The sequence below is a fragment of the Pteronotus mesoamericanus genome, unplaced genomic scaffold, assembly GCF_021234165.1.
Source record: "Pteronotus mesoamericanus isolate MK-2021 breed Mesoamerican mustached bat unplaced genomic scaffold, CSHL_Meso_final contig_25, whole genome shotgun sequence".
In the NCBI taxonomy this organism is placed as follows: domain Eukaryota; kingdom Metazoa; phylum Chordata; class Mammalia; order Chiroptera; family Mormoopidae; genus Pteronotus; species Pteronotus mesoamericanus.
Window position 1 is genome coordinate 20,948,938 of NW_026555105.1, and position 16,028 is coordinate 20,964,965.

A 16,028-nucleotide genomic window follows, 5' to 3' on the forward strand; every position below is an offset into this window, starting at 1 on the left:
GGACTCAGACTTGGGGACCAAGCCCAGAGTGTTCCGGAGAACATACCCGCAAGTGTGACGGAGGCTGCTGGCTTGTGAGATGCCCCTTGCCAGTGTGGGCCATGGGTCTGTAGCGCCAGCTTGAAATCCAAACCATCTCATACAACAAGCTGGGTGGTCTTGGGTAATTCCCCCCTTGACTTATCCATAGAATGGAGGTGACAGTGTCCCTCTCACAGTTCCTGAAGGGCCTCAGGGCCTTTGCACTTACATTTCCCTCTGTTTCCCCTCACACCTTCGCACTTGTCTTCCCTTTTCTTCCATAAGATTCTACTTTAAGCATCACCTTCCTAATGATTCCTACTGAAAATATCCAACCCCAGGCATATTTGATAGAGAACAAATCTATCCTATTTTAGGGTCTCAAGACCCTACATAACACCTGCAATCTATTTTAAATGACCTTGGTTTGTTGATTTTCTTTTCTTGATAATGGCTTGTCTCCCCACTGATTTATAGAATCTGTGAGGACAGGGATAGGTCAGTCTTGTCACTCATGAGTCTGCTACATTCAGAACATGACACAGCATGAAGCAAAAGGTTAGGAATAAACCCAGCAGGGTGCCAGCCACATAGACCTGCTCAGAAGACAACCATCCCTGTCTTGTTTTGCCCCTTAGAGCTGTGAGACCTTCTAACCTGAGTCTAGGTGTCTTGGTGTAGAAAATGAATTCATTTTTCCCTCCCAGGCAAGGGAATCTTCAAGGTTAAATGAGATCCCAGAATCCCCTGCTGTTCCCTGAAGGCTCTGAGACACAGGTGAGCTGGTCCCTGGGGTTCTGGAAGCAGGGAAACAAAGGTGACTCCCTTGGCCTCCCATTCAACCTCTGCCTGAGGAGGTGGGGTTTTTTTGTTGTTTGTTTTTGACCTGGTATATTTCAACATCAAGACCTAAAAAGGAGTTTCATTGAAAGGTGCTTGGTGCTAGGCTGCCCAGGGACATTTCGCCAAACAGCAAGCGCCACTGTGGCCTGCCATTCCTGGGGTGCAAGTTCTGTTACAGGTGCCTTCCCCTCTCTGAGCCTCCATCGTGCCCACATTTTTTACGGAGCGCCTACAGTGTGCTACACACTATTCTAAGCATTTTACATGGATTAACTTAATTCAAGCAACAACCCTATGAAATGAGTGCTGTACTATTTATAAGCCCATTTTATAGAGGAGGAAACTGAAGCAGGTTTTAAGTAGGTTTTCTGAGGTAGCACAGTGGGTCTGGGCAGAGGTAGGGTGCACTCTTAGGCAGGCTGCTTTCAGGGTGCTTACTCTTAACCAATAGGCTGCACTGCCTCTATCAAGTGGACGCTGTGAGGGCCCACCCAACTTCATGCTTCCCCAGGGCACTACACTGGCTCTTTTGAGCCCAGAGTCAGCTCCTGTAAGTCTGTGGTTTTTGCGAAGTTCCTGGGCTGCTTTCCCATAGCTGAGCCTCGTGCCGCACCTTAGTAGAACGGGGATACAGGAACTTCCTGCCTGCCACGGGTTCTCTGAAGGTTAAATAAAGCAATGGTGGGAAAGTGCCTTACAAACGGCAAACACCCGGGAGACTCTCACGGTTTCCTCTTTGCCTCCTCAGCACCATCTTGAGAATCAACGACGTTCTTCCCATTTCACAGGTGAGGAAACTAACGCTCAGAAAAGCAAAATACTTTTTCCAAGATGATAGCGGGAGTCAGTGGCTGGTGTCTACGCTCAAACGTGGGCGCGGGGCGGGAGGGGAAGTGGCTGGAGACGAGACACCCCGCGAGGGCCGGCGAGGCAGGTGGTGCCCCGGGCCAAAGCCGGAGCGGTGCGGGAGGGGCCGAGGCCGCGAGCGCGGGCGTGACCCGGGGGGGGCGGAGCGCTGGGGACGGATGGTGCAATCCTCTGCTTGAGCGCATCAGGCCGCGAACGATTAGCTCAGGTTTGCATCACCCAGCCAGCAGCCCAACGAAGCCTGGCGTCCGGCGCCTCCGGGACATTTGCCTAGAAGCGGCGGCGGCTCCGTACGCGTCGGGCTGTAGGGTGTCGAGGCCAGAGCTCCGACGGGCACCGAGCTCAGCCGCAGCGGAGCGGGCCCCAGTCCACCAGGGGTGTCCCGGCGACTCGGAGCTGAGGCGGCGGCAGGAGGGCAAGGTACCGGGCAGAGGGCCGGGGGCGGGACACACACACACACACACACACACTCACAAACTTTTAACAAACCGGCTGGTAGGGGTGGCAACCTGAGCCTAGTGTATCTGCCGGGTCTCAGGTGCTGCGGCTCCGCAGAGCTTGGGGTCGCCCGAGTGTGGCCAACTCCGACTGGGGAGAGGCGGAGCGCCCCGGGTGTGGGATCTGTGTCCCGGGGTTGGGGGTCGGGGGGCGGAGAGAGTCGGACACTGAGTTGTCCAACTGTGGCCCCTTTGGGTGAGTATGAGGCAGGAGAGTCGTGTGGTTTGGTGCGAGGAGGTCTGTGTGTGAGGGACTGTGGGGGACATTGGAGGACTGTGTCACTGTGGGGGTGCGTCTGCAGGGGTCCGCGTGAGCCTGTGGGGTCAGGGTGGGGATATGTCTCGGGGCTCTGCGTCTCCGTGGACGGTGCGAGCTGCGGGGATGGCCGAATACCTGGTAGCCGGTGTTGGCTGTGCGGAGGGCTGGGCTGCCCGGGGGGCAGGAACCCGGGCAGGAACCCGTGCCGGGCGCGTGGGAACGCGGGTGCAGTGCGCGGGACGCAGAACCCCGAGGAGTGGCAGGCGTCCGCCGCCGGTGTGCACCTAGCGGTGCGGCTACGGGTCTGCACGTTGCGTTGTGCGCGCGCGTGTTTGGGTCCTGGAGACGGTGTGTGTCTTACTTACAGACAGGGAGGGGGAGGGGAGGGCCCAGGCCCGCCCCTTCTCACAGCCCTGGGGCCCAGCCTCCTTCCCTTGGACTCACTCGCTCCGAGCCTCCCTCCGACCCTCGGTTCCTCCGGACACCCGGCGCAAAAGCTTCCGCTCCCGAGGGAGGAGCCTGGCTGCGGGCGGAGCCTGGGGCGGGTAAAAGGAGGGGGAGGTGGCGGTGGGTGGGTCACAGACTGTGTGCAACCTTTGGTATCAGTCGTGCAGTCCTGAGTGTGATAGGTGGGAAAGCTGTGTGTGTGTGTGTACGTGCAAGCGTGGCCAGGGAGAGAGACGTGCGTGTCACTTAATGATGTGTGCGCTTCTGTGGATATGTGTCTTGGCTGGCTGGCTTGGACAAAGTGTGTTTTTGAGGGGCATGTGTACACCTGTCTCCCCTGTTGTGTGTGTTTGGTATGACCCGCCCTTACCACCACCCCCCGCCCCCCACACCGGCATCAGGGTGGCAGGGATTAGAGGCTGCCTGCATCCTGCAGTGGAACTCCCTCAGTGTTGCCTGCAAAATCCCTAGTCCAATGGGATGGGGTATCTCAGGCCGCACCAGGCTCAGGCATGAATAGTGTCAAGGTAACCTGAGTGCTGTACAAACCACCGCCCCTACCCCACCCCTCCATCCCCCCAACTCCCGCCCCAAAACCAAGCCAGGGTGTCTCTGCTTCACAGGGCACAAAGCATCTACACAGCCAGGGATCATCTTGCTTGACTCGGAAACGCCCATGAGATAAGCAATGTCCTCCTAGCCTCATCCCTAGGGAGATTTCTGAGACTCCCAGGGGTAGCACTTAACCTATCCTCAGCTATGAATAATAATAATAATAATAATAATAATAATAATAATAATAATAAACAGTAGAGACCATTTCCTGATACAGGGTCCTGTAACACGGCCATGCAACTTTATTTTTTGTTTTTATTTATTTATTTTTTAAAAAATATTTTATTTATTTACCTTTAGAGAGAGAGGAAGAAAAGGAAAAAAGGAGAGAGAGAAACAGCAATGCCCAAGAGATACATGGTTGCCTCTCACACGCCCCCAGCAGGGGACCCACAGCAACCCAGGCATGTGCCCTGGCAGGGAACTGAACCAGCAGCCCTCCAGTTCTCAGGTCGGCACTCAGTGGTGTGGTCCACTGAGCCACACCAACCAGGGGCTTTACATTTTTATATTTATTTTTTTTAAAGATGTATTTGTTTTAATTTCTTCACCACAAAAATCCTATGAACTTCGCATCCTGTGGAGGAACTAAGGCTCAGGAAGGTTGAAGGCCTTGCCCAGGGCCACCCAGCCAGGAAGGGCCAGCCAGGAATAGATCCCGGGAATATTTGATGACTGCCACCCCCATCGCAGTCTTACCACGACAGGATTATGGTCTTTCACCCAAGGTGGGGGTCCCCTCCCTCCTTCCCAAGGCAGCCCGTGCATTGGGAGTAGCATGATTGGAGAGTTGGGCGCCAGTCTGAGAATCAACTCTGATATTTCCCCATTAATCCTGCCTCAGACTGTTGAGAAGATCTTTAATTGGGGTGAAGTCTCTCTCCCTCTAACACCTCATACCCGAATCTCTTCGTCCCTCGTCTGGAGTCTGAACGGATGGGCAGATGAGTCCTGGAGAGAACTTTTCTGCCCTGACATGTCATTGCCTGTTCCTCTACCCACCACACCCAGTTGCACAGCTGCAAGGGTGGTGGCCTCCTTCACTGTTGAATGAATGAAGTCTTGGGGCCTCTGCGAGACCTCCCCTCCCTGCCTCACTTCCCACCTGATGACGAAGCTGAGCTGGCAGTGGATGACTCTGCGTGTGGGCTCTCTGATTCTAGTAGCTCCTGGGCCACCAGGCAATTCTAGATAAAGTTCACAACTGAAAAAAAGAAATCCACTCTACCTGTTTTGAAATACTCAAGCAGTAAATGAATGTAGAATCTTTATTTTTAAAATATTGAACTCAAAAATTCACTTCCTCCTGACCAGATCCCTTTTTCTCCTAGGAGTCTCCCAGGAGGCCAAGAGCTACTGTGTAGTACTTTCGTCTGGGTCCTGCCAGACCTTTTCCTGTGCATTTCCAATCTATAGCTATATAAATATGGAGATACCTCATAGTGTATGCTGCTGGGGTTTTTTACATAAATGAGATCATCTTAGGTGTAGTGTTCAGCAGCTTGCTTTGTTCACTTGATGATATATCCATTCCACAGTATGTACTCAAGTGCACATACCTTATTTATTCATCATCCTTCCTCTCTCCTTCCCCACTCCATCCCTCCCTCCTTCCCTCCCTCTCATGGGTACTAGCTGCCTACCCTATAATACTCAATGGATATCATGCAGTCACTCTTCCTTTCTTTCACCAACCACCAAGCTGCGTGTTTCCACTTCACTCTTATTTCACTTAATAGTTCACTCTGCAGATCTTTTCAATTAGCAATATAAAGAGTTAACTCAGTCTTTTAAATGGGTGCAGTTGTTCCATGTATGGGTGAAATATAAGTTAGGTAACCAGTGTCCTGATGATGGATGTTAAATTGTATCTATCACATGGGCTGCAGTAATAACCTTTGCACTGGTATCATTACATGAATAGGTCAAGAGCTTCCTGGTCCTTTTTCAGAACTGTATAGTATTCTACTATCTGGCTCTACCATGATGTTTTAACCAGCCCCTACTGCTGGACACTGGGAGTGTTTCTGGCCTTTTGCTCTTAGACTCAAGGCTCTGAAGAAGAGCATTTGAATTGGAGGACAAGTCACAGAAGCAGGACACCCAGTCAAGGGTGTGTGCAGTTTCAGTTGAATGCATTCTGCCAAATCACCCTCTGTCCAGGGTGTGCCTTCCCAGCAGAGGAAGACAGTGGCCACTGGACAGCCTCACTTTAGTGTCTTCTCCTTCTTTCTAGACACAAGCCACCCGTCCGGCGGTTCCTATGGGTGCTCCCTCCAGGAAGAAGAAGTTAAAGTTGGATGATGACCTAGACACTGAATGTCCCACCCGGAAACAAACTCGAAGTGGACCCCAGCCCAAGCTGCCCCCCTGCCCACTGCCCCTGAGACCACCTCCTGCTCCAGGCCGTGCCCCTGCTGTGGCCACTGCCTCCTGCCTGGGGCCCTATGTCCTCCAGGAGCCTGAGGAGGGCGGCCGGGCCTACCGGGCCCTGCACTGCCCCACAGGCACCGAATACACCTGCCAGGTAGGTGCCCCAGGGGCCGCTCTCCTTCAGCATCACCAGGGGCCTGGAAAGAGCCTTGGCTGCAGAGGATGGTCAGGGCTGAGGAGTCCTTATATTCACTCGGTCCTGTGTGTACTGGGGAAGCGGCCAGTGAGCCCCTAGTTCTCTGTCAAGCCCCAGGCTAGGTTGAGACCAGAGAGGTAGACCAGATGGTCCCAGCCCTGGGGAATTCATAGCTTAGGCCCCCATAGCGTGATACATGTTGTAGGGGTGGAGCTTAGGGGCCATGAGAGCACAGGGGAGAAGCCATTCAAGGGGGTTTCCAAAAAGACTGAGGAGTTTGCTAGGGAGGAGTGGGAAAAGCGAGGGCTGGGCGGGAGACAGCTGTGCAGAGAGGCCTAGAGGCGTGAGAGCTTGGCGTTCCCAGTGGCCGAGCGGAGAAGGTGTGCAGTCCGGGCAGGAGGTGGGGGCTGAAGGCCATGGCCTGTGAAAGTTCTAAGGAGTCCTAGGCTCCTCCCAAGGCTGTGGGGAGCCACTGAAGATATTTGCACAAGAGAAGAGGAGCTATGGTAGACCTCAGAACTTCTGGGACCCTAGAGGGCATTGAGCCTACCCTGTGGCCATTTTACAAATACAAAGACTGAGGTCAAGAGAGTAGAAGGGTCATGCAAGAATCCACATAACATTGGGCCTGGCTTCCTAGGGCACGGTCTAGGGTTCTTGGCTGAAATCAGGGACTGGGCAGAGCTAAGGCCCCCTGAGGATCAGGCTCAATAGGACATTGGCAGGTCAGAGCCCAAAAGGACAGAGATGAGAAAGTATAATAACAGGCACTGACTGCTTAGTGTACGTAGTGTCTTCTAATCTTCACACACTTTATGAGGTCATTATGGTTATTGGGCCCATTTTATAGATACAGGACACTGAGGATCAAAAGGATGTGGTTACTTGCCACATGGCAGAGCCAGGAGGTGTCAGAGCTGAGACTGGGCCCTGGCAGGTGGAGCCCAGAGCCATGTGCCCCACGCTGGGACAGGTGGTTCAGACATGAGCAGGACAGGTTTGCTTTCCAAGGGCAGGTGTATGGGAGACAGGAGAGGCCCGGTACATAGGGAGGGGCAGAAGGAGATCTGGATCCCTTGGGAATGCACGGAGAAGCAAAAGGACTTAAGCCCCCAACTGGGACCAGCAGCAGCTGGCTCCGGCTCCTGCCGATGGGGGTACAGAGGACAGGAGGACGCATCTGGACATGCGGTCCAGCCATCAGCTTTGCCAGGGCCCTGGGCTTCCTGAGGCAGGTCCCCAGTGCTCTGCCCTAGATGCTCTAAGGAGCCCCTGAACTCTGGGTCCCCTTCCTGCAGCAGCATCACAGGCTCTTTGCTGTTCCTACTGGAGAGGCAAGTCCATGCCGAGGGGAGCGGCCAAAGCAAGCGGGAACCAGAAGCCACACGCTTTCATGTGGCCCCAGTTATTTAGAAACATGTAGGGGAGTCTACTGGGATGTGCCTGTCCCTACACCAGCATGAGCTGGGGGGGTTGACCTGCCATTTCCACATGGCTAGGGTTTTCTGATCAGCGTATAGAAAGATAAACAACCTGTCTGTAAATCATTGCCTAATTCATTAACTAAACAAACCAGTGAGCACCAGCAAGCACCATGCTGTGGTTCAAAAACAGACAAAGTTCTGCTTTCATCAAGCTTGCATTCTAGTGAGGGACTCGGACAAGCGAGCCAGTAAAACTTATGTCAGGTGATCTAAGTGCTATGGAGAAAAGGCTCGGAGCTGGGAGAGAGAACAGGGAGGGTAGGAGGTGCGTGTGCTTTTAGCTAAGGGAGGTCTGGGAAGGACTCTTTGAGAAGGTGACATTTGAGCAGTGACTCGGGAACCAGCCCTGTGGTTTTCTTAGGGAAGAGCATCCAGGCAGGAGGAAGGTCAACTGCAGATGCGCAGAGGCAGGGATGTGCTCGCCCTAACTCAGAAAAGTCTGTTTTTGGATTATTTCCTCCGTGCCACTCACCTTTATTTTTTAAGACATATGCTTACAATTTTTTCCTAATGGATTAAACACCTATTGCATTCTGTATTTTTATTTGCTCAAATAGCATGCAAAAAGGGTTTATACCAGCTGGGCCACCGACTAGCCATGTGGCCCCCAACGAATCACCTTCCTGCTCTGAGGCCGTAAAGCCCCAGCTCATTTCCTGACAAGCTGAGCCACTCTCACCGCCTGCCTGCCTCCCTTCTCTCCCCGACCCCGCGCAGCCCTGCTGATCTTTGGTTGTGTTTCTAGAGCTGATCAAGCTCTTTCTTGCCGCAGGGCCTTTGCACTCTCTGTGGCCCCCATGTGGAAAGCTTATCCCCCAGGCATTTCTGAATCACTCAGCTCACTTTCCCAGAGTCCCTTTCGAACCACACATTCTAAAATAGGTGCCCTCTTCCAAGAAGGATGTATTCCAGCGTCCTTCTTGGCTCCTTTACAACGCTTATCAGAATGGTGTTGATTGCTTAGTATGCATAAATATTTAGCTTTTGGGCCTGTGTACTGTGTCCCGTATTGGACTGTGGGCACCAGGAGGGCAGGGACCATGGCTGTCAGTCAAGCTGGGCACCCAGTGGCTGTTGCAGGTAGGAATGAATGAAGGGTGGGCAAGCGTCCATTCTAGAGAGTGGAAGCTATGGTGGCGGTAATGATGGACATGAAGTTACCTCTGTATCATCCGCCCTTTTGGACTTCCCTGCTTTCAGGGTTATTTTTGTTTGGGTTACCTGTTAGTTTTCAATTATCTTAAGTTTAAGGCCATATAAGGAAGCCGTAAAGAGCACTTGATGGCTTTGTGGCCTCTCCGCTTTGTCAGGGTGTAGTAGCTTGCTGCCGAAGCACTTGACACAGTGTGTAGCACCCAGGAGTGTCTAAAGGGTTGGCTGTGACTGTTTCCAAGGCCAGCCTGGGCTCCACGCGGGCCCCACCCGCGCTCACGGCCCTGCCCCACCCACAGGTGTACCCGGTCCGCGAGGCCTCGGCGGTGCTGGAGCCCTACTGGCGGCTGCCCCCTCATAGACACGTGGCACGGCCGGTGGAGGTCCTGGCGGACACACGCCACATTTACGCCTTCTTCCCGCGGCCCCACGGGGACCTGCACAGCCTGGTGCGCCGCGGCCGCCTGCCTGAGCCTGAGGCCGCTGGGTTCTTCCGCCAGATGGCCGCCGCCGTGGCGCACTGTCACCAGCATGGTCTAGTCCTGCGAGACCTCAAGCTGCGGCGCTTTGTCTTCACTGACTGTGAGAGGTGAGTGTGGCAACAGAGAGCCCACCCGCAGGCACACCCAGGAGATGTGTAGTAATGGGGAAACTGAAGCTCAGGACGGCAAAGGAGCCTTCGCAAAAAGAGGAGAAGCCGGGACTAGTGCCACTGCCTGGTTCCCAGGAAAAAGTTGACCCAGTCCTGTTGGAAGCCCCTTGGGGTGGAGCATGGCCTTTGTGATAATAGGGACGGTGGTGAAGGGCAGAGCTTCACTGTCTGACTCGGCCTGGGTCCTGACAAAACGAGGTAGGTACTGTTGCTTCCACCCGACAGGTGAGGAAACAGAGACACAGAAAGGTCAGCAAGGCCCAAGATCCCAGAGCTAAATAAATAGTAGAGCTGGGATTTGAACCCAGATGTGACTCCAGAGCCAGGGTCCTAATTCCCTCGGAGCTTGAGAGCGGGGAGGCCTGGCTGGGTTCCTTGCTCTCTCTGGGTGGCCCAGCGTCTCTGGACCTCACATTCCCTATCGGTAGGGGAAAGGTCTGGATTGGCAAGATGGTTCCAGGACTTCAAGGTCACAGGCAACAGCCAAAATGAGTTCCCCACACAGGACCCTTTTCCTGTAAAACTGAAAATCAGTGATTTTTGGAGTGGGGGACAGAAAGGGACCTGGCATCTTGTCCCCCCTCACCTACTCCTGGGACTATGCAGGATGGTCGTCATGAACATCCATAAAGAACATCGATTTCATTTCAAGATTCTTTGGGCGGGGAGGAATGTGACCCCCTTGAACTTTTAAAAAACTTTTTATTTTCAAATACTTTTAGACTTACAGAAAAGTTGCAAAAAATAGTCCAAAGTGTTCCCGTATTTCCTTGACCCAGTTCCCCCTAAGGTTAATGTCTTACACGACTATAGTACAACTACCACGACCAGGAAATTAACCTTGGTGTTGTGCTATGAACTTAACCACTGATTGGTTCGGATTTTACTAGTTTCCCTCTCTGCCCTTCTTCTGTCCGGGATCCGCCCAGGTCTCCACCCTGCATTCGCAGGTCACATCTCCTTGGCCTCCTCCAGGCTGACGCAGGTCCTCAGTCTTTTCTTGTCTTTCTTGATCTTGATACTTTTAAAGAGTACGGGTCAGTTATTTTGTCGAATGCCCCCAATTAGGATTCAACTGATGGTTTTCTTACGCTTAAGTTGAGGTTAAACATTTTTGGCAAGAATATCACAGCAGTGATGATGGGCCCTTCTCAGTGCCCGGTATCAGGAAATACATGATGGTGATATGTATCACTGTGATATTAACCTCAGTCATTGCTTACGGTGGAGTCTGCCACTGTTTGGTTCCCAACCTAACCTTTGTAATTAATAAATACCTTGAGTAATACCTTGTAATTAATAAGTACCTCAAGGTGCTTTGAGGCTTTGTGTGTCAATACCATTTCTCTTCAAACTTCCACCCACTAATTTGAGCAGCCTTCTATCTTCCCTGTAGCAGTTATTACAGTGATGTTTGCCTACGAGAGATTTTCTAATTCCTTCTTTCCTTCTGCGTTTTATACTCTCAAAACATGCCTTTGGTAAGAAGTGGAATATGAAATTCATAATGAGTTTTAAGCCATTGCACAACTTCAAATCATTTTGAGCTTAGGGTGAGCACAACACCCCCAGACCTCCTAGAGGTGAAAAAGTGCTTCTTTCTCTTTTCAAGGCAATAGTCTGAGAAGCACTATCAGTAGAAGAGGGGCTGAGGGGTCAGACAGACCCGGGTTCAAATCCTGATTCTACTTTTTAACCTGTTGTTTGGCCTTGAGCAGTGGCTTCACCTGCCTAAGCCTTGACTTCTGTATCTATAAAATGGGCCGATAATGCTGACACGAACCCCCACACCGTGCCCCCGCTAACCCATGCCGTAATTCGCAGCATTGGTCACCATCTGTGAAATGCCAGCAAACACTTAGGAAGCGGTGTCATAGGAATAAAATGAATAGCAGTGGGCATAGAATGGTTGTTATTAAAGTAATCTAGGTGCTCACTGGGAGGTGCTTAAAGCAGAAGTTGCAAATGGTGGGCTACACATTTTTGGGGGGCAGGGTGCCCCACATATATGTTTATTTTGTTTTCAATTGAAGTAGGTTGCCAGCATTTCCAAAATGTGGACTCCTTTGTTAAAATATGATTTCTGGCTTCCCTTGGAGAAACATAGAAATGTGGGGTCCCCTTGGGAACCATGTGAGCGGTTCCTAGCACTGGGTGTCGGGGGCAAGAGCTGACATCCACATCCCGGCCCCATACCCTGTGGATGTAAAAGGGTGTGTTTCTCACAGGTTCTGTGAGGATGAAATGAGACGCGCTAGGTACCAGCTCAGGGCTAGGTGCCCAGTGGGCAGTTCATAAATATTGACCGTAATGTTGTTAACATTACCCTTTCTAGGCAGCGTTTGTGCTGAGATGTTTGTCCCAGCACCACTTCCTATTTCTCTCATTTTATTACCTGCCTGGACCATAAGTTTGCATCTGTTTTACAAGATGTTTAATGCCCTCAGTACCTCCCACCCCAGGGACCGTTGGGAAATGTGTTCCTTTCAAAGTCCTGGTTCAAATTGAATTGCTCTGTGACCTTGTGCAACGGCTTGACCTCTTGGAGCCAGGTCTCCCTCATCTGTAAAATGGGCTCAGTCGTCCAGCCACACAGAACTGGCTCAAGTCTGCCAGATAGCAGAGGGCACTTGGGGAGTGGGTAACATTCAGGGTGATGGTATGAGGTGGTGACTTGGGGGTTCCAGCAGGAGCTGACACCTCTGTGTCTCTCCCTGCGGCAGGTCGAAGCTGGTGTTGGAGAACCTGGAGGATGCCTGTGTGCTGACCGGGCCGGATGACACCCTGTGGGACAAGCACGCGTGCCCAGCCTACGTGGGACCCGAGATCCTCAGCTCACGGGCGTCCTACTCAGGCAAGGCGGCGGATGTCTGGAGCCTGGGTGTGGCGCTCTTCACCATGCTGGCCGGCCACTACCCCTTCCAGGACTCAGAGCCTGCCCTGCTCTTCAGCAAGATCCGCCGGGGGACCTACGCCCTGCCTCAGGGCCTCTCGGCCCCGGCCCGCTGCCTGGTCCATTGCCTCCTTCGTCGGGAGCCAGCTGAGAGGCTCATGGCCTCGGGCATCTTGCTGCACCCCTGGCTGCAGGAGAGCCCGACGCCCTCAGTCCCGGCCCAAGCCCACCTCTGGGAGGCTAACCAGGTGGTCCCCGAAGGGCCAGGGCTGGAGGAAGTGGAGGCAGAGGAGGGAGAAGGGGAGGTGTGTCTCTACGGCTAGGGCCACCCTAGCAGACTCTCCGCTGTGAACTGTGGGCTGAGTCTGGGGCATCCCCAGGCTCTCTCCTACCTCTTTGGACTGAGGCAAACCTGAAGTGCCTTCTAGGAGGGAGAAAAGAGGAGGTGTGTGTGGAGCATGCTGTATTCACGCCTGTGTGGATCGCACACCTGTGCACACGGGCTCACGCATTCGACTGTCTTTCTTGGGAGCTCCCTGTGTGCTCTGTTCTAGGTGCTGAGAACACAGCTCTGACCAAGAGACAATATCCTGCTCACAGAGCTGATAGTACTTTTCCATGCCCACAGGCCATTGTCTTGTACTGGACTGGGTGCACTTACTGCAGGTGACGACATCCACTCGTGCTGGCACCCGGCACCTCTGCCCTGGGACAGTGCCTCTACAAACAGCCCAGCTGCCTTTGTATCTTCTACCTTTCAGAGAAAGGGAAGCATCCTGTGCCAAAGGCTTCAGGCCCCCCGTCCCCTGCAACTTAGGGCTCCAGAGCCCCGGCAATGCCGAGAATTCTGCGCCAGCCGCTGGGCCCTCCTGGTCACGGGATCCTCTGTCCAGGCCTGAGCCCAGGGTCTGGGCTGGAAAGCATGCAAACTGTGAGGCGGGTCCTCATCTGACTCAAAGAATGGTTGGGAACGAGGGTCCAGGCCTGTCTGCTGCAGCAGCCCCTGACCTGAGCACCGGAGCTGGGGGACAGGTGCAGGTGGGGTCTGCCCCCTGGCAAGTCCTAAGCCCAGTTCTGGGGACATTTGGGGTCTAGGACCCCACATCAGCACTATAGATTTTGTATACCATGAGTATATATTTTTACTTTGTGCCTAATAAAGGAGTTATGGAATACTTGTATTTCTCCCAGACATTTCTTCTATCCTCTCTTGTCAGCTTCCCCAGACCAGCCCCACGGCAAGCCCTCTGCACTCCCTCTCTTTCTTCTGGAGGCAGTGGTGTCTCAACTGGGAAAACTTTTGCCTGCAAGTAACTGAAACCCGGAGTCAGAGAAGCTTAAAAAAGAAGGGGGAGGAGGAGTCCTGGCTGGTGTGGCTCAGTTGATTGAATGCCGAGTTCTGGCCTGAAAACCAAACTGTTGCCGGTTTGATTCCCATTCAGGGCACATGCCTGGGTTGCAGGCCAGGTCCCTGGTTGGGGGCACGTGAGAGGCAACCACACATTGATGTTTCTCTCCCTCTCTTTCTTCCTCCCTTCCCTCTCTCTAGAAATAAAATCTTTTAAAAATAAAAATAAAGGCAATGTATTTCACACAAAGTACGAAGTCAACAGGTAGGGTGGGCTTCAGGGATGGTTGATTCAGCTCTCAGACTTGTTAGCAGGAACCCAGCTCCCCTGTGTCTTTCTGTCTCTGTTGTCCCTGCTGTCACATTAGAGATATCTGTGACCTGAGGAAGGAAGGTGGCACTGTGGTACTTGAGAACTCAATACGCTTGAATCAAGAGGCTTGGTGTTTCTGGGCTCCGTCCGTTCCCTCCTTTCTGTGTGGCTAAGCCCTGTCCGTCCCTAGAGGCTGGACCTGGAACCTCATCTGACACTTGCCAGAGAAGGCCCGCCTTCCCCTGCGCCACTGAAGCCACCGAAGCCCTCATGCAGCACCCCTGCATCACCCCCTGGGGTGCTTGCTTAAAAATGCAGGTCCTTGGGCTCTGCCCAGACCTAGTGAGTCAGATGCCCAGGGGTCTGCTTCCTAACAAGCGTCCTAGTGATGCTGCTGAGCATCCTATTTGAAGAACCTCTTTACTGGGAGAAATCCGGATTCCTTGGGGACTCAGAGCTCATTTCAGTCCCTTCTGTGCCTGTTTGACGCCAGCCCAGGTGTAGAACAGGTATAAATTCTGCCCGCTTGTGAGACTAGGATGGCCTCACAGGTGTGGGAGGGCTTTATCAAAGGTCAAAATCTGCGCCCCCACTACTGCTGTGCCAGCTTTATAGGGAGAGACGTAACTCTTACACCCTCATCATTCTCGCCCCCTTACCTGGCTTTGTGGTTCTTCAGAGCACTTAGCACTGCCTGGCAGAACATTCTAGATCTGTTTGTGTTAGTTTCATACTATGCTTTGTTTACGATCATGTCCCAAGCTCCTAATATAGTGCCTGGCATACAGAGCAGCTCCGTAAATGTTTGTTGAATGACTGAATGAAAGCTGTTGCTCTGTAGATCCTACATGCCTGGAGCAAAGCCGGGGCACCTATTACGGATGGTTAATGTTTACTGTGAGCATATACCACGTCCCAGGCATGGTACAAGGCCTTTACGTGTATTATCTCATTTGACACGTGAGAGTCAGCCTCAATGCTCCTTGACCCCTGGCATCCATGCCCTCGTTAGTCCTCTCCCACCCTGAGCTGGGCTGACCAGTGTAACTAATAGGAGACTGTGAAAATGGTGAAGCGTGACTTTTAATGCTAGGCCATAAAATATACTATGGCTTCTGCCTTGTTCCCCTGCATCTTCCGTTCTGAGGAAACCAGTTGCCATCTGACTAGGACACTCACAGAACCCTACAGAGAGGCACATGTGGCAAGGGACTTAGGCATCTTGCGATAGCCAGCACCAACCAGGCATATGAATGGGCTTTCTTGAAAGTCTATCCTCCGGCCCCAGCAAGCCTGCAGTTGGCTGAAGCTCCAGCTAAAATCTTAACAACAGCATCATGAGAGACCTTTAGTCAAATGACCTAAGAAACTGCTCCCAAACTCTTAACCCATAGAAACTGCAGTTTTAAGCTACTAAGTTTTAGGGTAATTTGTTACCTACTAGTAACCAATAACTGATGCAGATTCTCACAGCAGCCCCATGAGGGAGGTACCATGATGGTCACCGTTGTACAGAGGGACAAACTGACACCCAGAGAGGGGTGACGTCTTGTCTGGGGTCACCCAGAGAGTAAACTGCGGGGCTGAACCCAAGTTTGAGTGACTGGAGTTTATACGCTGGCATAAAGGATGTCCAAAGTGGATGCCAGCTCAGCCCTTGAGGGACCAAGGCTAAGACTGGAATGCCCGAAAGAATATATCTGCTCCTAACACCAATTTGTGCAGGTGACCTCGGGGCTGAAGGGAACGTGACCACCATAAACTGGCAGAATCAGCAGGAGAAACAAGGCAACAGGAGTGAAAACCAGCAGAAACACACATTCGGAGTTTGGATAACGATATTATCAGACATAGACTGTAAAACAAAAATATATACTAATAGGGCTTAAATAAAGAACAAGCTTGAAGCTATGGCCAAAGTATAGGAATTATATCAAGAGGCCTAACAGACTTGAAAACCTAAATGAACTTCTAAAATAAAAAATACAATAACCAAAATTAAAAATCCAAAAGATGGGTTAAACAGCAGATTCGATGTGGCTAAAGAGAACATTACTGAGATAGGGAT

The 16,028-nt window shown here is 52.3% G+C and overlaps 1 protein-coding gene across 1 annotated transcript; it reads left to right on the forward strand.

Annotated features, from left to right (window-relative positions):
• Positions 1-557: 557 nt before the first annotated feature.
• TRIB3 (tribbles pseudokinase 3) lies at positions 558-13,458 on the forward strand. Its single transcript, XM_054574164.1, has 5 exons — positions 558-579; positions 1,955-2,151; positions 5,786-6,076; positions 9,054-9,343; positions 12,130-13,458. The coding sequence occupies exons 1-5, from the start codon at positions 558-560 to the stop codon at positions 12,620-12,622; spliced, it is 1,293 nt and encodes a 430-aa protein (XP_054430139.1). The 3' UTR covers positions 12,623-13,458.
• The last annotated feature ends 2,570 nt before the right edge of the window (positions 13,459-16,028 follow it).